At 34.2% G+C, this 20,749-nt stretch overlaps 2 protein-coding genes across 2 annotated transcripts; one reads left to right on the top strand and one right to left on the bottom strand.

The window, feature by feature from the left end:
* Positions 1 to 958: 958 nt before the first annotated feature.
* LOC111045480 (SAGA-associated factor 11 homolog) lies at positions 959 to 5,206 on the bottom strand. The gene is made up of 2 exons (XM_022330912.2): positions 4,982 to 5,206; positions 959 to 2,349 (listed from the first exon to the last, which is right to left on the bottom strand). The coding sequence occupies exon 2, from the start codon at positions 2,333 to 2,335 to the stop codon at positions 1,727 to 1,729; it is 609 nt and encodes a 202-aa protein (XP_022186604.1). The 5' UTR covers positions 2,336 to 2,349; positions 4,982 to 5,206; the 3' UTR covers positions 959 to 1,726.
* Positions 5,207 to 5,234: 28 nt separating this feature from the next.
* Positions 5,235 to 20,118, top strand: LOC111045486 (RAB6A-GEF complex partner protein 2). Its single transcript, XM_039426329.1, has 7 exons — positions 5,235 to 5,631; positions 7,036 to 7,160; positions 7,664 to 7,771; positions 8,633 to 8,782; positions 12,013 to 12,194; positions 13,964 to 14,237; positions 18,919 to 20,118. The coding sequence occupies exons 1-7, from the start codon at positions 5,510 to 5,512 to the stop codon at positions 19,122 to 19,124; spliced, it is 1,167 nt and encodes a 388-aa protein (XP_039282263.1). The 5' UTR covers positions 5,235 to 5,509; the 3' UTR covers positions 19,125 to 20,118.
* Positions 20,119 to 20,749: the final 631 nt, after the last annotated feature.

Genomic DNA, 20,749 nt, shown 5'->3' with positions numbered 1-20,749 from the left:
TGTTTCCAAATTGCTGCAATTTCAGGAGGAACAGAAACAAACAACTACAGCACTATTTATCTTTCCAATAAATCTTGACGAATGAGGAGCCAGTAATCGATGAATAGCTGTTATTTTGTTTTCCCAATAAACAAAAAAAAGGAAAATAATTATTCTATGGGTACTAGACTATGGGTAGATAGTCTTTGAATAGCTGAATGTCATGAAACTGTGATAATGATGGAAGTATTGAAAATTCAAGTAATTCGTTTTTTAAATATTCATATTTTTTAAATTTTTAGAATTCACCAAAGTTGAACCAATTTTTCTGATTGCAACTGTTTTCCCTAGGCATCGTACTTATTAAATACATTAAACATATATTAATTTATCAGTAAATATCACCAGTAAAACTCAATATTGCATCAAATATAAATTATTAATATTAGAACACTTTTTCTCAATTTTAAATTGTTATTATTACATATAACCGTTTTATGGAATGAGTGAATTGAAGAATATTAAGGTTGTATAGACAAAGAGTTTCAGTCAATAAAAAGTATATTTGAATATAATGCTTTTGTTGGTGGGGAGTCCCGTACGGAAAGCTTTCACCTCGCAATGTATTTGATAAACGGTAACCAAAGCTTTGAAAAATCAAACAATTTTCTAACCATGGCCACTACGGTGAGCCTGAACCCTTACCCATTACACTCTTAAATAAAACTCATAAATTCACTCATTCATCAAATACCAAAACATATTTGTAGCTTGACTGAAGAGACGGACCACCTACTTACAGTCTGATAAGTGGATTCATAAAAACCACCTCTTGATTGCCTGTATGAAGTTTTTATATTCAATTAACCATTTCAAATGTTATGAGTGATTGAAGATACAAATTGACTGTCTCTGTGCAACCCAAACGGTCGTGAATAATATTCAAAGGGATGCAAACTATGATGAAAAAACAAAGAAGTAAGAAGAAAAGTTTATTAGCTTTTCCGCAATAGAATAAAACAATCTTATCGTTCAATATTGCACAATAAAATTTTTAGAACGAAAGTTGAAGAAAATTACAACAATAAATTATGAGTAGCTTAAAAACTAAGAAACTTCTATACCTTCGGGTACATAGAGAAGAGTAGAACTGCTGTAGATATAATCTATACTTCCAATACTATATCAACTAGTATACTGTTAAATAAACATCTGTAAGATTAGAACTCTTCTTCGCCTGGATTGCTGTACGATTGTTATAGATAAATAATTTAATAATCCCAAAACTATATGAAATAGTATAAATTTGAATTAACAACAAACTGTAAATCAAAACAGTCACTATATTGTTGAATAAACAACAAACTGTAAATCAATACAGTCACTATATTGTTGAATAAACAACAAACTGTAAATCAATACAGTCACTATACTGTTGAATAAACAACTGTAAATCAACACAGTCTTATTCTCAGAGAAGGTTTTCTAAATTAATTCTCTGCCTAGTCGTACCAAAGTGAACGCAGTCTTATTTTGAGAAACGATTAACTTAATCCACTAACTTATATACACGTATATAGCTCCATAGAAGCAAACAGTCAAGTTTTCCTTGTATCTTGCTTTGTGTAGAAGCAAAAACTGTATCCGACCACAGAGAAAATATAGCATAAGTGCTATCTTTATCGATATCTTGTGCTATCTTTTCTCTATGATCTGACATTGTAAAAGAGATTCAGCAGATGATGATTTAGCGCAACTTCCTCTGTTTGCGGCGATACCGGTCCTTGGCAATGCGCTTGTCGCCGTCACCAGCCTGTTGCAGCTGCTCGAAAATGTTGGCATCCAGCACAACTGCCACATCCTTGACTGGCGAATGTTTGTTGGCCGCGCGACTCGACTTGGCCTTGTTGCGGTCGCGCTTCTTGCGCGCCATTTTGGCCTGCTCGTTGCCGGCGACCCAGTCGTAGTCGTCATCGTTGTCGTCCTCACTGACCGCCTCGCTGTACACCTTGCGGCTCTTGGCCCCCTGGCCGCTCTGTCCACCGCGGCGCGCCGCGCACTTCTCGAAGTGCCCCATCAGTCGACCGGCGCCCATCATGCGGTCGCAGAACGGACACGAACACACCGGCGCCTTGAATTGCTGGCCGAACACATCCACGTTGTAGCCCTCCACCGACTCGTGCACGCTGCCGTCCTCACGTTCTGCCTTCTCGTCGATCACCCCCAGCTTCACGGCTCGGTGGAAGTCGAACACCTCGCCCAGTATCGCCTTCTCAATCAGGATGTCGACTGCTTTACTTGCGGCCACATCGACGTTATCCACCTTCGACGTGGAATCTTTCACGTTTCTGTCCATGTTACTGCAAGTACCTACAACAAAAATCGTGAAATTCTACTTTTAGAATAATGGTCTTTGGCTCTATCTATGCTGGAAAAATACACAACTAGTATGACAAAATAGTGAAAAACAGAAACAACAAATGTTTAATAATTTGCAAACTAGGAACAAAAACACTGAAAAACTAGTACTGCAAGTACCCACAGCAAAAAATCGTGAAATTCTACTTTTAGGATAATGGTCTTTGGCTCTATCTATGCTAGAAAAATACAGAACTAGTATAAAAAAATAGTTAAAAACAGAATCACACAAATTTTTTAATAATTTGCAAAATATAGTGAGGTCCACGCAGTGGATAAAGATAGGAGAACAGCGTTGCCAATTCTCTGCCCCACTTAATTATATTTCTACATTGTCAAAAACAGATTTGGCATCGTTGGCAAGCTAGAAAAGGATAGTACTACCTGCTTTGTGGAATGATAGACAAAAATAACAACATCAAAGTTAATCAACTACTGTCGTTATAACTTGGACCTCACTATAGGAACAAAAACTCTGAAAAACTGCTACTGCAAGTATCTACAGCAAAAAATCGTGAAATTCTACTTTTAGAATGATGAGTTTTGGCTCTATCTATGCTAGAAAAATACAGAAATAGTATGACAAAATAGTGAAAGAAAGAATTACACCAAGTATTTAATAATTTGCAAACTAGGAACACACCATTAACATGCAAAATACTAAATAATAGTTGAATCAAAAGATCTTCCGATTTGGAGGGATTTGTAGATTATTAATATTTTATAATTTGCAAATTAGGGACAAAAAACTATTTCTTCAACTATGACACACTATCAAAATGCAAAACACTAAATTATAGTTGAATCAAATTAAATTCCGACTTGAAGGGATTTGCGGAGCAGAGAAAAATAGGGATACAGTGGCAGCGATGTAGAGTGGAAGGCGTTCTGTTGTCTTTGGTAAGTGTTCAAAACCTCATATTACGCATACTCTGAATTTATCTATTTGCCAAAAAAAAAATAAATAAATAAGAAAAGAGTACCCTACACATTGGGTGAGTGTTGTAAAGCTATCAGGGGATAGAGGCAACTCCAACATATAGAATAATACTACAACTTGACGTGTTAAGTTAATAATAATAACAGATTATTAATAATAATAATACAAAGGAGCTTTATAAAGAATAAATATATGTTACTGCACTTAATTAGAATACTTACATAAAAGTACAGGATCTAAATTATTTATCACCTAGTTTCCTCTCTGAAATCATTGCATTGACTGAGCCTGATTTGACAAAATGGCATCCGCGCTTGTCTCAATGAATCTATTCATCACTCTGATTGGCTGATCTGGTTCTCCCTCCATGTCTTTGCTCCTCATATACCTCCAAGTCGGAAGTTCTTTTAATTAAACTATATAGGCTAATTAGTATCAATGGTAGCCTAAGTACCGTAAGTAAGAGTATGATTGTGTTTGCCTTTAAGATCATCTCATCAAATCACCCTCGCAAGACAAAAAGCTCATACTGTTGTATAAATTAGCATTGGAACCGTTTTGGGCGTAAGTTAGCCTGTGGTACTTTTCTGTAAGTTGAATAATTCTGAATGATTGAATAAATAAATATGGGCATTAAAAAACCTTGTTATTTGAATTGAACAGACGATGCCCCAGTGACGAACAAACTATACTGATTGAAGGAAGGAGTAGATTTTATATTAGTGGTGGTCTGGTGGTGATTGCCATACCGTTATTACACTAAGGACACCAAAATCGTCAGAAACATAGTATGGCTGGTGTCCTTATCTAATAAGCGCTATGAATAATGTTCCGCGACTCGATACGGCATCAATAGTACGTGAGTAAGGCAACACACTTCTCATTCCTGGTTTTCTAATGATGAAGTGTAATACTAATCCAACAAATCTCATTGATATAGCACTGGCAAGAGTGGTTGACGCTTTACAAGCTCAGCTTGCAATAATTTTATATGGGAATCATCTAGCAAAAATACTACTTACAATACGATTCTCAAGAGTTTTATTGTCTTAAAGGCCATTTGGGTATTAGGCTCGTATTAATTTTTTAAAATGGGCTCGGACACTAGTGTCTTTGAAAAATGTGTAGCACACGCTTGGATACTAGCGGGTCAACAATGGTGTCCAGGCATGGTATCCCGTAGAAAACTAGTCGGACACCAAAATATGGTGTCTACACACCAAAACGTGGTGACCGATTGGCGGCCCACAGGGGTCTTAATATAGTACCGTACGCTCTTTAGGCTTTCATTGCATTCGAAAGTCAGAGGGTCAATAGAGACCAACTATTATCGGCCTAACGTAAAGCGCGGTGAAATACCAGTGAGACACCAGGATTGGCTTCTAGACTTGAGTAAGACACCAGCCGGGTCGCCGATATCTGGTGACCCAAGTATCATAAACTCAATTAGAACTACAGGACTTGCTAGGAAGCTTGGTGACGCACTGGTTACCAAGACTGGAGGCGGAATGTTATACTAAAAATTCTTGCACAATAATAAACCTTTTTTAAATTGCAAAAATAATTATTTAGAATATTTAAAAGTACACTAATATAGGTAGGTTACTTACATAGGTTACCGTACTTTCTAAATAGTTTACTTACTTCAATTTGGAGTGTTTTATTGTGTTTTACTCTAGGCAATGCATTTCATTATCAGCTATTCAACGCTAGTCTACAATAAAAATCAATTAGATAACTTATCTTTACACAAGTAATACAGATTAATTATTTAAAATCAATAAAAGCTTTCGATTCAAAACAATCAACAATGAGCAGAAAGCAGAGGCAGAGCACCATCCAGCTGATACTTTTTGCAGGCCCAGCTGGGCTTTTCCATATAATTATCAGCTGACCTGTGTCATCTACTCATCTATCATCTTCCTTCAATCCAAAGTTTACGTTCAGTCTGCTATTTATCAGCAGATAGTGTTTTTATTTTGTTTCTTTTTAGAATTGTGAATTTTAGGTTCAGTTTAGATTAATAATATTACTTAACATAGATATTTCCTTCTTTCATCTCTTCTAAATTACGAGTTACGTGGCAATCAATTATTAATTATAACCTATAAATGGTATTTTCAAACGTGTACTAACCTAATAAAAACATTATTTTGTTTGGACCATTAAAAAATGATAGAAGTTTCAGCAAAACTTGTTGGAGGACCAATATATTTGCCTGGAGAGAGTATAGGATGTTGTATAACTTTCACGAACCCTCCAGTGCCCTCTGATACAAGATCTAGGAGTAATAAGTAAGTAGACTTGCATTAACTTACCAATAAGCTAATATTATCTTTAATTTCTGTTTGCAATTAATAATGAATGTTAGTAACCAATATATAAATAAAAGATTCCTTGCAAATTTATAAGTGAACAATACAACCAAAACTCAAGCTCTAGTAGTTGTATGTGCTAACTGCTATCCTAATAGTGGGAAAGGCTAAAATATAGGGGAACGCAACGACAGGCTGTTCACTTGTCTGGTTGCTACCTCGGCATTTTGGTCACAAGCGACAGCTTATCACCTCGTAGAAATATATTGATCCCGACAACTTGTCAGCCAGTCTGCACTTCATCTTCTAAAGTTGAAATTTCTTAGCGACTCAAGACGCGCTGCTGGAACACATAACCTATAAATTCATTACATTTGATGATTCATTGGATAGCCTACGAATCGTAAAATAAATATAGTAGCCAAAACTTGAATTCATCTGCTGCCACAATAAATGTTTATACATCATAAAAATCCAATAAGTCCAATAAACAATCTAATAAATTTATAGGTCAAGTGCCCTAGCAGCGGCGGCTCTAACCACACGTCTGTAGCCGCGCGTTGAATCGCACCTTAATGCATCAACAATACGAACACGATCAGACACGCTAAATTTTTATAGCTTTTTAGTCGGATGCAATGTGTATTGCGTGATAGCAGAGCCGACCCCAAATAATAGTAATAAGACAAGGAGAAGAAAAAGTTAGCCGGATGCAATGTCTATTTTGGGGTAAAATATACGAGGAAAATATATGCTCTAAATAAATTTAGCGCATAAGACGCCCGTAAAGTTGGGGCCTCGAACTACAGGTGACAACCAATCTCCGAATCGGAATCGTACATGACAGAATGTGACCTTGCTGAACCACGTTAAGTTAGCTCCACAAGCCGGCCAGGTTAGACGAGATGACTAAGGCGGTGCATTCTTCAGTTTGCTATCCCCACCTGGTCTGGCTTCGAATCCCGCCAGTTGGTATGGACGTTTGAACAATCACTCACGCACAAACCAAAAGCTCATGTGAGCATCATACGCAACATAAAAAAGTTTTCAACTCGACTACATGGCACCTTCTAAAATCTCAGGTGACAACCACTCGGGACCTTACAAGACAAACTGTCACCTTGTTCACTTGCGTCAAGTTGTCAACTCGTCTGATCCTCACCTCCTTGGACAAGTTGACAAGTAGTCGGGACAGTAGAAGACTGAGTGAAACCTCGTTCACTCTTGTCACCTTGTCATCCCGTCTTCTTGACGTCTGTCAAAAGTGTCAGCGACAACCGATGACCTCAAGATATGGTCTTTAAAAATGATGATCAATCTGGATGACCAGGTGACGGGGTGAAACCCAAAATATGACAAATTAACATCTTTATATTTTTTCAGAGATGTCCTCGAAACTCTTGCGTGGGCTAGTGCTCAAATACATTGTTTGAGATCCACTAGTGATAAAATCAACATATCAACACCAGAAGCTGTGGTACCTGAAGAAGTGTGTATTTCCAGCTCAGGTAAATTATGTCTAATTATTTCTTCATTTTTTTAAAATTATTTCAAGTCATTATTAATTTTTACATTAATTTGATGCAAGTTTAAAGATTCCTGGTGTTCTTGAAAAACATAAACTTGCTGTAGCTTGTTGGAGTTGTGCGGTCTTCACATTCATCTCAAGATATTTTGTGAAAAATTTTTATTGAGACTATTGAAAACCTCCGAGTTCCATGATGGTCCTATAAGTCTTAGAAACAATAATTTATGAAGAAATTTCTTCACTCACAATTTTTTAAGATTCAAGATTTATTTTTATTGACCATCAGGCTATAATAAGAGCAATAGGCAAGTCATACATACATTTTAAAAGTACACACAATAGATACAATATTATTCTCTAAAATTACAAAAATAAATATATGTCTATATAAATTGAAGGCAATTTAGTTCTTCAGTCTAAATAATGTCGTGCTTACAATAAACGCTGTGAATAGTGATGATGTTTTTCTTATTTATTTTCCAGAAACGTCTTTTGCTCCTTGTAGAGGTGATCGAGGGAAGATAGTTCTCTCTACGAAGCCAAAAATATTATTTTGTGATCTCAGATTGTCTCCTGGAGAAAGTAGAACATGTAAGTTTCTATTTCATATCAATTATAAATGAATGGTTCATTTAATTTCTATGTTCAACTTTTTAAAATTATTTTTTCGTTTTATTATTATTTTTATTGAAACATAGATCTATCATAACAATATTGTACAGCATAATCTAAAATTTTCAATGGAAAACACTGTACTTTTAGACTGAAACTAGTGATTTTGGTCGGGAATATTCCCAGTGGGAAGGAACTTATGATTTTGGAATATTTCCCTGGCCAAGAAATTTGAGTAATTATGATGGGAATATTTGAGAATATTATTAAATTACTTTATATTAGTTCACATTTATAAATTTATGCCACATTTGACATGATAATCAATAAATCATTCATTCATAGAAGCAGATTAAATAGCTCACACATTAAATCTATGTATTAAATTTGGCTAGAATTCACTTCAAATGAACCAGTGATCACTTATAGCAATATTAGCATTTTGAAGTTTGGTTATAGCCTACTGGAAATCAATACTATGAGTTGTCACTGAATAATCTGAAGACTTTCTATTCAGTTCTACTATTTATTGAAGTTTAATATGATTGTTTACTATTATAAAAAATGTATCATAATGTGGAAGTTTCAACAGAAATCCTCTATAATTCCCACGCACTCATAGCATAGGAATTAGACCGCCTTACTGAAAATAATTTCTTATCGAAAGTTTCAACTTAGTTGATGTTTTAATTACTGTGTTGTATTGGGAATAAAATTTAAAAATCTGTGAATCATAAACTATACAACAAATAATGTGGTGAGAAAAATATACGAGCAGTGTTAATAAATGATATAATTCTAAAAAAACCATTGAATAATTTATTATTGAATTGTTTCCAGATCTTTATACAGAAGTTCTGCCCAACCAATCACCACCTTCATATCGTGGCCAACTTGTCAAATACTCTTACAAGATAACTGTGGGAACACAACGAGTCAATTGTCCTATCAAACAACTTCGAGTTCCCTTAAGAGTACTCGTTATAAGTGGTAAGATATTTTCCTTCATCAATTTCCAATTCCATCACGAACTGTTATTATTATCAATTCCCTTGTAATTTGATAAATTAATTCAATTTATCAAATTTCAAGTTTTTCTCTAGTGTATTAATAAAAACAATAGAAAAACTTGATCAATTTTAACTTGAAAATGGCCTATGGTCGAAACTAGTCGTTGAAATATTTTAAAGTTTTCAATAATAAAGGGTACTACAAGTTTTTATATTGTTTTCATCAATTTGTACAAAAGTAGACCATATAAGTGAAGTGTTTTTATGAATATATATATTTTAATTTTTTCCCCTTTTTGTGTAGGTGAGAAGTTGATATTGTGGTAATTATTCATATTGAATGAAAAAGACTAAGAAATTGTCAAAAACCACAGATTTATTGATACTTAGAAAGACCGGTTTCGGTTATTACACCATTGTCAATCTCTGATAAACTAAAACTAAATACAAGAGCAGCAGAATTTATACTAGTAGGCGAGTACTGCTATTGGTCATGGGCATGAACGCCTGCCATTGGCCCAGCTAGACAGTCTCCTCCCACTCAACGGTGGGACAAAATGGCGGCTTAAGCAACAGAATCGCCATGATAACAAAATTTACTTTCAGTACAAAATAAGAACCAAGAAAACAAGTGTGAAAGATAATAAAACAAACTTGTAAGAAACTGGTAGAAGTTTCAAAAGTAGAATTAAAGAACACATCAGAGATTGGAATAAACAAAATGGGGAATCTAACTTTGCAGAACATTTGATAACAAATAATCACAAGTTCACAGTTAAGGAGAATGTTGAGTCTCTGCATGTTAATAACAAAGGCAGATCTTTGAATATTCTAGAGGCTTTAGAAATAACAAGAGTAATTAAAGAAAATTCCCAGTATAGTTTAAATGACCAGATTCATTTCAACCAAAACAACACTACGAATTTAGTTTCATCATAAAATTGTAAGCATACATTAGTCAATAATTTTTTATTATTTTTTATAGTCATATTTGTTTTATTATCTTTCACACTTGTATCTTGGTTCTTATTTTGTTCTGAAAGTAAATTTTGTTATCATGGCGATTCTGTTGCTTAAGCCGCCATTTTGTCACACCGTTGAGTGGGAGGAGACTGTCTAACTGGGCCAATGGCAGGCGTTCATGCCCTTGACCAATAGCAGTACTCGCCTACTAGTATAAATTCTGCTGCTCTTGTATTTAGTTTTAGTTTATCAGAGATTGACAATGGTATAACAACCGAAACCGGTCTTTCTAAGTATCAATAAATCTGTGGTTTTTGAAAATTTCTTGGTCTTTTTCATTCAATATTTTTTAATTGTCAATTGTTCTTGAAATTCTTACTCTTCAGCAGGAATGTAAAGTAGAGCACCCTGCACACTGGGACAATAGTGGCATCTACTAGTTGCCGCCATTACTGACAAAACGCCATTACACTGGGATAAAAATAGTATCCAAACCCCTTGTCACAAGTACAATATACGTATTCCTAGTAGCTGATACCTGACACTGATGGTCAGATTTAGTTGACTGCACTATTGCCCATGTGTGAAGGGACCTTGAAGTAAATAGTGATTAGCATTTTTAGTAACAAGATTCTCAAATTGTAAGTACGTATTCCTGTTGAGTTCATGAACAATATCAGAAAATTTAAAAAAATTCATCCTCTTTCTAGAGTAGATGTTAGAAAAGTATTTGAAAGATATTAAACTGACATTCAATCTGCAATTTTAATATGTAGTGTGGCCTGGATAATCCAGGGTATCCTATTGGTCAGGATAGCTGAGACGACTAATGATATACATCCAGTATGTCGTCCAGTATGTCAGCATGGACGTTTGATCATCTCATTAAATCACTCTTTCCATCACCCACGCACAAGCTAAGAGCTCATGTGGGCATCATCCGCAACAATAAAAAGAACATATTATTTTTACTAAGCTTTCAAATTGATTTTGGAAATGGTTTACATGATTATTTGTGATAATTGATTCAAAAAATTGACAGTTTCAATGCTCCTGGAGAATGTTTTGTAGGAAACCGATTTCCCATCATAATTTTGAAAAGGAGACGTCTTATATTTTCTGAAGATTCTTGGGGCCGGTTTCCGAGCTCGGGATTTTGCTAAGTTCTAGACTTTAAACAGCTGGAGTCAGAAAATTGGCTTTCCGAAACGGGGCGTAGTCGTAGTCATTGTCAAAGTCACGTTTGAATTAAATTTCAAAAAACTAGTAAATTAAACACAAAATAAAATAAAGAGAAAATAGTGTGAAGTTTCAGCTATTTTTAATTATTTATAAATGTTCAATAAATTTCGTCAAGGAAAAACGTTTTCAATTATAGAAATGAGAAAATTAAAACTGCAACTACTGTTATAAAAACTGCGACTACTCCCGTCTTGGAAAGCTGATTTTCTGACTCCGTCTGTTTTAAGTCTAGAACTTATCTAAATCCCGAGCTCGAAAACCGGCCCTTAGAGTTTGTTAAATTCAATGTAGATGTTAGTTTATTTAAAGAAACTATAGCGAATTGCATACAGTACACTGTCACTGTAAGATACTGAACGTATGAGATTTATTAAATGAAATTCAAGAATGTAGGTCTATGAATAATTTTAATGTAGCCGTTTCGGGCTTTAGCCTGTGGTACTACTTTTCTAGTATTATCAATAGTAATATCCTAGTATTTAATTCTGATTGATTGAATAAATGATTAAACTAGTAGTTCTGTGAACAGTAGACCTCACGCAGTATTCTCATCCACAAGTACCTGATTGAAACTATAGACCTTATGGAAATACAGCAATAGCCTGGCTTCTCCACACACAGACAGCTGATTTAAATATGATGAATAATTCTATAGTCTGATTTTTACTCCAATATTGGCGTACGAAGGAGGCTCCTTTTTCCTTTTATATTGTCCTTGAAATGCAAAATTTCCAAAAACCTTGTATATACGTCGACGCGCAATTAAAAAAGGAACATACCTGTCAAATTTCATGAAAATCTATTACCGTGTTCGCCGTAAATGCGCAACATAAAAACTTATAAACATTCAAAGATTTAAACATTAAGAGAAATGCCAAACCGTCGACTTGAATCTTAGACCTCACTTCGCTCGGTCAATAATGTAAAAGTATGAAATTCTTGAATTCTGAAGGAAATTTGAAATGAAATTGAGACAGAAATAAAGGATGTTTGTATTTGTTGTAGGTACTCCAGAGATAGTGACAAGCGAAGAAAGCGTGGACTTGTCGCCGAGCAACCCTTTTCTCGAGGATTCCAGTGAGAAGTCAGGGTCGGCACCACAACAGCATGCTGCCATTGAGCTAATGCAGAATATCACCGCTAGGCGCAGTCCAAACGTCTACAACATTACACACACCAATGGCAAGGTCAGACCACGTTTGCAACACTAGTCTTCACTCTATATCGCTGTTGAAACTAGTCAAATATAACATAATGCTCACTTCTCATTTTAATTCTTCTTCTTATTGTGCCAGTCCGCTACGAACGTTGGCGATGAACATGGTGATTTTCTCTTTATCCACAGCAATACGAAATATTAATTTGTATGGAGCTTTTTCCACACCAGGATCGGATGTTGATTAGCCAAGAAATCTTCTTCTACCTGGGACCTTCTTTCCAAAAATCTTTCCTTGGAGAATCACCTGTAATAGAGCATATCTTATGTCGTTTCTCATTACATGTCCCTGATACTGGATCTTTAATTCTACTGAGATTATTTATTTATTTCACATTCCATAATACACAAATCATATACATGATCAGAAAAGGACCAACATGCCTAAACTGTTTCCTTTCCGAATTTTGATAAAAGTTTATCTAAAAAGTAGGTTATGTTGTTTTACTTGAGCAATTCAGATCAAGTTTCGAGTCCAGAAATGTACAAATCGAAATTTAGGATTTGAGGGTTGTAGATGCAAAAGTCACATTCTCCATTTTTTTGCAAAATTGAGTTATTCATAAGGCTGTGTTCGTATTTTAAAGGGGAATCAGACTGTCTGGTTGTTTTGTAGCAAAAGTAACATTTACAGACCTGAAAACGGTATTGAAAATCACGATTTCGATCAAAAGTCACATTCACCAGTAGATGTTTTGCAGCAGAATTCACACTCTCCAGTTAAGCCTATCACAGGGCATCTGGAGGTTGCAAAGCATCATGGCTGTGCTCAGTTTACTGCTCTGTTTCGTCTGCAGGTCTGCACTTGTAGCTTAGATTCATCAACATTGCTTTGATCGCCTACTTCAATTTATTATATTATTATAGTCCACGGTGATCAGTGGAGGCAAAATGAAGACTCGATTTTTTTATAGAAAAATTATTGAACTTGTGAGCCTTTTGAAGAAATGAATTACGTCAATATTTAATGTCATTATGAAAAAATGATTAATAATAATATTTTATGCACATTTCTACTACTATGGACAGTTTTTTACTATATATTAAAAATGTATGTAAATAGTTGTATATTTCTTCATGAAGATGAAGAAGACCTAACTTGTGAGCGTTTTGAAGAAATGAATTACATCAATGTTCAATGTCATTATAAAAAATGATGAATAATAATATTTTATGCACATTTCTACCACTATGGACAGTTTTTTTACATTATTTATACACAATCAAAATGACCATTTACTCTAATATCTTATCACAACACAACTAGTTTCAACTCTTCAAGGGCCATTTGCAGTTGTAATTTTCTAACTAGTTGTGTTGTGATAAAATAAAAAGGTAATTGATAACTTTTTTTGTGTTTCAACATAATGTTTGGTATGATATGATTAACAAATCAAATAGTCCGTGTGTGCATGATGAACATACATGTATATACATGTTTAAAATGCATGTCCTACCGTTAGTGGCCAGCCTTAGAGTATATACTTACATCTTATAAAAACACTTCATTCACATGAGCTACATTTTTAATAATTGAAAACAATATAAAAATCTTGAATTACCCTTTATTTTTAAAGTTTTTAAAAAAATAAAGGGTACTTCAAGATTTTTATATTGTTTTTAATTACATCTTATATTATTCAAACTTCACAAACTTCTCTATCAGAACCTATTTTCTCGGTTTTCATATGAATTCAAGTGTTGTAACTAGTGCGTAATGTTGGGAATTTTTGGTGTCAGGTGGCCAGATTCTGCCTGTTCAAGCAGGCGTACAAGCTGGGCGAAGACATAGTGGGCACGTTCGACTTTGTGGGTGCAGCGGTGCGCTGCGTGCAGCTGACGGTGACGCTGCAGTGCGAGGAGGTAATCGCCGACGCCTTCCGGGCCAAAGCCAAGCAGGACCGGGCCGTCATCTCCTACAGCAACTGCCACGAGGTCTGTCTCAGCGTGCGTCAGTGTGTGCTCAATCTGCCCATTCCGCTGCACGTCACACCCGCCTTCGACACCGATGTTGGTCTGTTGCCTCCACTATTTGCCAAGCATAGTCATTTCTATCCTACCCTTAATAATATTACATCCTATACTATTAATAATGAGCAACTTCTGTTTATATGTTTAGATGTTTATATGTTTGTATTTCACCGGATCTCGAAAACGGCTCTAACGATTCTCACGAAATTCAGAACATAGTAGGTTTATAATATAAAGATTCGATTGCACTAGGTCTCATCCCTGGGAAAACTCGCTGAAGGACATTAAAAGGATAATTATTATTCATCCTTGGAGAAACAGCTGAAATAATTATTATCTCGTCGTCTGTTGGTGATGGAAGTGAGTGAGCGAGTTCATGTGTGTGGGACTGTGTCAAAATTATGACTCAGCTGTTGAACTTTTGTAATCATTCAATCAGGTACTTAGTGCCGGTTGCAAAAAAGCCGGATTATTTTCAATCCTGATAAATTCCAGTAGATCCATCTTTTTGAAATGGTCTTCTCTGATTTGGTTCACGTGAAATTAATCAGGATTAAAATTCAACCGGCTTTTGTGCAACTGGGCCTTTAAGAGGGGAATTTTTGCATTCCTCTGGGAATTAATCTCAATTTACTGTGATTAGGTAGAAGATTTCTGTATGAATGTTATTATAATTTCTTCTTTCGTAATAATTTTTTTATGCTTTTGTACTCCAGAGCGAAGCTCGGTCCCCGATATTAAATAATCATTTACAGTAATATTCCAGCAGTTGGTTAACTTCAATCTATAAACATCAATTCAGTCCCATAATATTAATCTAAAATAGTCCAATGGAAATTGGAACAGATGAGTTAATAATAAAAAAGTATAATATAATAAAGAAAAGAATTACATATACATGTATGGGATAGGAAATTCACGAATGACGCATCATCACGTCTGAACAACTACTGGACTGATTAACTTGAAATTTTGCATATTGATTCTCAATTTACCGAGGATGGTTATAAGCGTATTTTGAATTCTTTCAGATTCCATTTTTTTTTAATTGCGTCTTGGAGACTCCAGTTATGGAATACTATAAGACAAGTCAGATTGATAGGTAAAAAGATCTCAGTAGATCTAGTTTCTAATAAAAGCTTCTATCTTTGATACCTGGCCGGAATGGCTAACATCATAATTGACTGAAGCTGTTCAGAGAGTGCCTGGTGGGCGAAGAGGTGAAGCTGGTCCGCCGGCAACGGAGAGATACCGGGTTCGATTCCCCGGCTGAGCACAATTTTAGGACAGTATCACTCTTCAAAATTTCCTTCTGCTATTTAGGTCAATTTCTTCAGTCAATATTTGCAGTAACAGATTACCTTAGCTCTATTTTATATAGCTTTCATTAGATTAATATTCAGTAATAATATTCCAGGAGTTGGTTTACTGCAATTTCTAAATTTCTAATAAAGTCTTCCTTCTATTAAACAGATTAATTGATGCATCTGAAGTAAACTGCTATTCAGGAATAGAGGAAGTAATAATCGTAAACTATGGAATTGCATATTCATAAGAATCTTATATATATTGCATGGTTAGCATGACCATGAACATTTGGAACTACTTTTTGTAAATACTGGGTGTTAATCTCACATACAGAAAATTGTAAGCAAAATGTGCCTTCACCAAATATTTAAGGGTGGGAAAATGGAAAAACAAGAAAGATCGTACAGGTTTTTTTATATTAAAAACAAATCAATAAATTATTTATTACGAAATTAGATTTATAATTTAGAATTTATTACGAAATAATAATCAGATGAATATTTCAGGGGCTACTCGCTTTGCTGATCTGTGGTCGTTCAGTTTTGATAAATAATAAATAAAAAAAACAAACTATTTAGAATTATAGATCTGAAAATTTAAAAATTTACAATTAACTATTATCTTACTCTACCTTAAAACAATCCCTTGGCCTTGTAACATATTTAAATCTGGGTAGATGAAAAGCCCTAACAGAAATAGTAATAGGTCTAAAAATAAAGTAATTGGCTAATATCGCCAAGCAGATAATAATCAAGATAAGATAGCATCAGCTTGTTCTGGCTAAATGGTACAAGAACCTAAAAAGGATTTGAAGGAAGTTTACTACTCATAAATAGATTATTTATAAAATATTTGAAGATTGAGGTTATGTAGAAGTATTCACGGATCGGTGACCTAGAGATCGATCAAACCGAAGAACGTAGAATCTGACCAAAACCCTTTGGCAGAGCTTTATTGCATTCGGATGGTGTGCAATGTGAAAAAACACCCGTCCACGTGGCTAATTATTAGGTAGCATGGAATTAATATTAATATATAGAATATTAACTAGCATGCAAAGAGCATAAATAAAAAACCAAATAAAAATAATTTAATGTATTCAGGAAATAAGAGTTACCAGGCGCATGAATACCTAATAAAATTTGCATGCACCAATAGTAAAACGGCAGTTAATAGGCGGCAACTGTATGCCAATTCAAAAATATTTATATATATTTATATAAGTGTAGTAGATTTTGTGTAAAAATTTGTGTAATCTATATTATCAATATGGCTCGAATGCAAAGAAATTATTAATCATATAATCTAAGCAATATTTTGGCATTTTTTGTAAGATCTATTTGAATTTAATGGCGGAGGATTGAGATATTTAAATTTTATGCTAATTTGAAAGTCGGAAAGAGGATCTGTAAAACTTGAGAAGGAAGAACCAGCACTCGCCAGCCAGATGTCACCATAAGAGGACCCCAAATATTTTAGAGCGAAGTACCTTATTAATAATTTTGTAAAAATTTAAAGTTAAAGTAAATTATTAAATTTCTTAAAAGACTTCGTGATGCTATTGTGAAGCAGAAGTCATTTTTCATTTTTTATTAAATTTATAACCCCTTGGAGGAGACGATTCCGGCTACCATATTCCTGGACCACATGGAGTTGGATCGATATCGGCGGCTTACAAGAAGATTTTCGACACGTGAGTGATTTAAATTTGAATTTAGTGATGGGCGCCCTAGTGCTTCGAAATAATCTGATGATCAAAGCTAGCTCGCCGAAAGGGTTATTATAAATTAAGAATTAATAAGAGTAATACTTGCGCAAGTAAAAATTAGTATTAAAGGTATTTAATTGAAAGAAAAATATAGATCAATATTTTAGAAATTTCTATTTAATCAAAGAAGTACGAAATCTAGGCTATCAAAACATATGCATATAATATTTAATTTTTTGCAATACAATTTGCGATAATTTATTATAGTTCTAATTCATTAGATGAATGGCTCTACCTATTCCGTCAGGTGCCGAATCTTGCACCCTGAGATAAAAATATATATTCGATACAAATAAATCTACTAAATACTAGAGATTTTAATATATAGATATATTTGGATTATTAGTGGCTAATTTATCAAGCTGATCTTAGAGCACATATTTATGATTGAATTATCCAAGCAGACAAGTATTAGCAAGTACATGTCACAGCTACATGCCAAAGAATGCATATGATTTCAAGATAAAGGCACATGGTAATGATTCGTGCCATAAATCTAGAATATAAAGTTAGCCTGTGATATTTTTATTGATTTCAAATATTGTTCTATTTTTATATTATATTTTTTATCGCTCTATATATATTTTTTGCCTCGACTGATCTTTGCATTATTTATGTAATATATGTGTAAAATTTTCATGGTGTGCAATTTATTTTATATTCCTCATATCTATAGTATAAGTATCATTTATATATATATATTTATTATTTATTGAATTACAAGAGTTATTGGAGAAGCCCATATCTAGGCCTATCAAGATTTTTTAAGACTGAATACTATTAGAAAACCACGCCCTATTATATTAAATCTCATGCTTTACCGACTGATGCCAAGCAGGAGGCTAATCGTTATTTTAATATAAAGAATAACGTGACAGCCTGCTCCTCAAGGTCCAGTTGAAGCACTCCCGAATTTAAATAAAAAATGTATATAAAAAAAACTCTGCCAGTTGATTGAATCAAAAACACCAGCTTTCCCTTCAAGATTCAAATCCTGAAAATACAATTATGTAGGTTTAAACTGCCCGGCCTGCGACAGCCTATAATTGAATTCTCAAGTCAGAATCCTTCAGGTAACCAATGCCTTAACTCTACAACTAATTTCACAAACGGTTCAAGTAATACGGGCCTCGAAAGAAAAATCCCAAATCTATCTATGTGAAAAACACATGCAGCCTTGATTTACATGGCAAAAGTCAACTCACTCTTGTTTGTTTGTATGTTTGAGCTAAAAACCATAATATTGCCTTCACGAAACGTGATAAAAACACACGTTTCATCTTTGTACATTGGAGATCTTCTCGCTTTATCAATTATATTTAATAATTAAATCCGCGACCAGATTTCCAATTCACAAAATAATATTTCAAAAATTGAATAAGTTTTGATGTCATGTATGACAAAATATAGAGAAGAGAGGTCACCAATTTATCTGATAAAATATATCATAGAAAAAATGAGTTTATAGTTTGATTGGCTGTAGCCAAGTAGGTTTACCACACTTGATAACTTAAAGTTTGATATACACTACATTACCCTACACAACTCATCATACAGGTGGAAATAAATGAGAGATTGCATTTATTCAAATAATAACTGATATTGAAACTCGATCTTGTATTGAGAATTTTTGTCTGTTTTGTTTCAGTTTCATTGAGGTGGCGTCTGCATTTCGAATTTGTTACTACAGATTCGGACTCTGATCTGTTTTCTGTGGAAAAGGACTCTACGACGTGGCAAGGCCCACAATCGCTGTCCATTGAGACGATGATCTGGGATCTGCCCATTCAGATCTATCCCACCGTTCTCACTCCCGATCCCCATTCACAAGTCAAATATAGTATTGATATATAAGTATAACTTTCCAGTGCTTTAGTGAATTTTTAAAGCTGGACTGTGTTTTACGATCAATGGAAGCATCTCTTGGAGACCATTCAGCTACATCTATTATCATTTCCACACAACGCATTGACGTATATAAAATAAAACAGAATGACTTCTTTATTTGTTGACATGGTGAAGTTTGGACAGTAATATTTACTCTACCACTTAACCACGTCTTCCAAATACAATGGAAATGATACAGAGATAAATTAGAAACAGAAGGAAAATAACCAATAAATGTGAAAGTTCTAAAGAATAATTTGTGAGTGCCCTTCTCTATTAAGGAGTGAATTTTAGCTGTAATGAAGTGGTGATAGTCTGGATATAAGTTTCCCTCCATTACAGTTGTATTTTAAATCACAAGCGTTCTTCTCAGATGAAGTGGCTAGAAAAATTTGCATGGTTAGCATAACCATGAAAAATGTGTATCTACTTTTTGTAAATACTGTGTGTTAATCCCACATACAGAAAATGTAGAGAAGGGAGGTCACTAACTAATAGTAGGAATGCTGCTCAGCTTTTTAATAAATTAAAATAAACTAAGGAACTGTTTTTTGAAAGCGAGAATCAGTTTTGATGGCTGAAAAGTACAAGATCAATATTGGAAACCTTGTCAAGATCGTTGTTAAAATTGACAAAATGAGAGGTCAATGGTACGATGGAGCTTCCCTTATGAGTAGGCAATTTAGAGTAATTCAAGCTGCTACATAAGAGTGTGATTACTATAGGCATTGTATACACATTTTTCCTCAGACTCTCTCCATTTCTGTTTGTCAGTGTTTGTGTTTGCTATATATCTTTAATAAGAACAATAATAATATTGTAGTTAAATACTAGCATAATCATTCCCTATCTTGATTCGTGGTGTTTCTAGAGTTTCTTCTTGTGTACATAAAAATATTTATATCTATAACTAAAATTATTTGTACAGTCGACAATGTAAATAAAAAATTTGTAACAATGATTCACTTGTTTTAAATATAGAATTTATCAAATGATACGAATAGTGCTTTCTGAAAATGCTGATGGTGTTTATGTTCGTGTAAGCTTATCTACATAGACAGCTATTTGTATGAATTTTGTTAATTTAGAAGTCAGTAATATTTATAGAATATTAAATAATTAACTTACGATAAAATGAGTGAGTACAATATTATAGAGAAAGCATATTCTATAAATGTGGTCTGACAAGCTAATTCCTAGTTTTTTGTTTTGGGTACAGGCATAAAATGAAAGAAGTGAACTCTGCTCATTGTGTGTCAGCTGTATACCTAAATTTATTATTCTTTTCGCCACACTGCACAGAAAGCAGCTGTTTTCCAGTCCCTACGTAGATCTGAAAGACATTGTTTGCAGACGACTCTTGTCTGACGTCAGAACAGGTTTCTTTCCGGCCTAGGCCGGAAAGAGTACTCTTTCCAGCCGCTTACATGGAACTAAGAAAGATGATCAAAAACAGCTGATCAAAAAACATTTCATTATTTGTGTTCATTATTCAATAATTAAAACATTTATAATAATATCATCTTATTGTCATTTGAAAGAATAAAAAAGTATAAACTCAACCTCCCACATAATTGAACATAATCTTTTAG

The sequence above is a fragment of the Nilaparvata lugens genome, chromosome 4 (genome assembly GCF_014356525.2).
Source record: "Nilaparvata lugens isolate BPH chromosome 4, ASM1435652v1, whole genome shotgun sequence".
NCBI lineage: Eukaryota > Metazoa > Arthropoda > Insecta > Hemiptera > Delphacidae > Nilaparvata > Nilaparvata lugens.
This window is presented reverse-complemented; position numbering and strand designations above follow the sequence as displayed.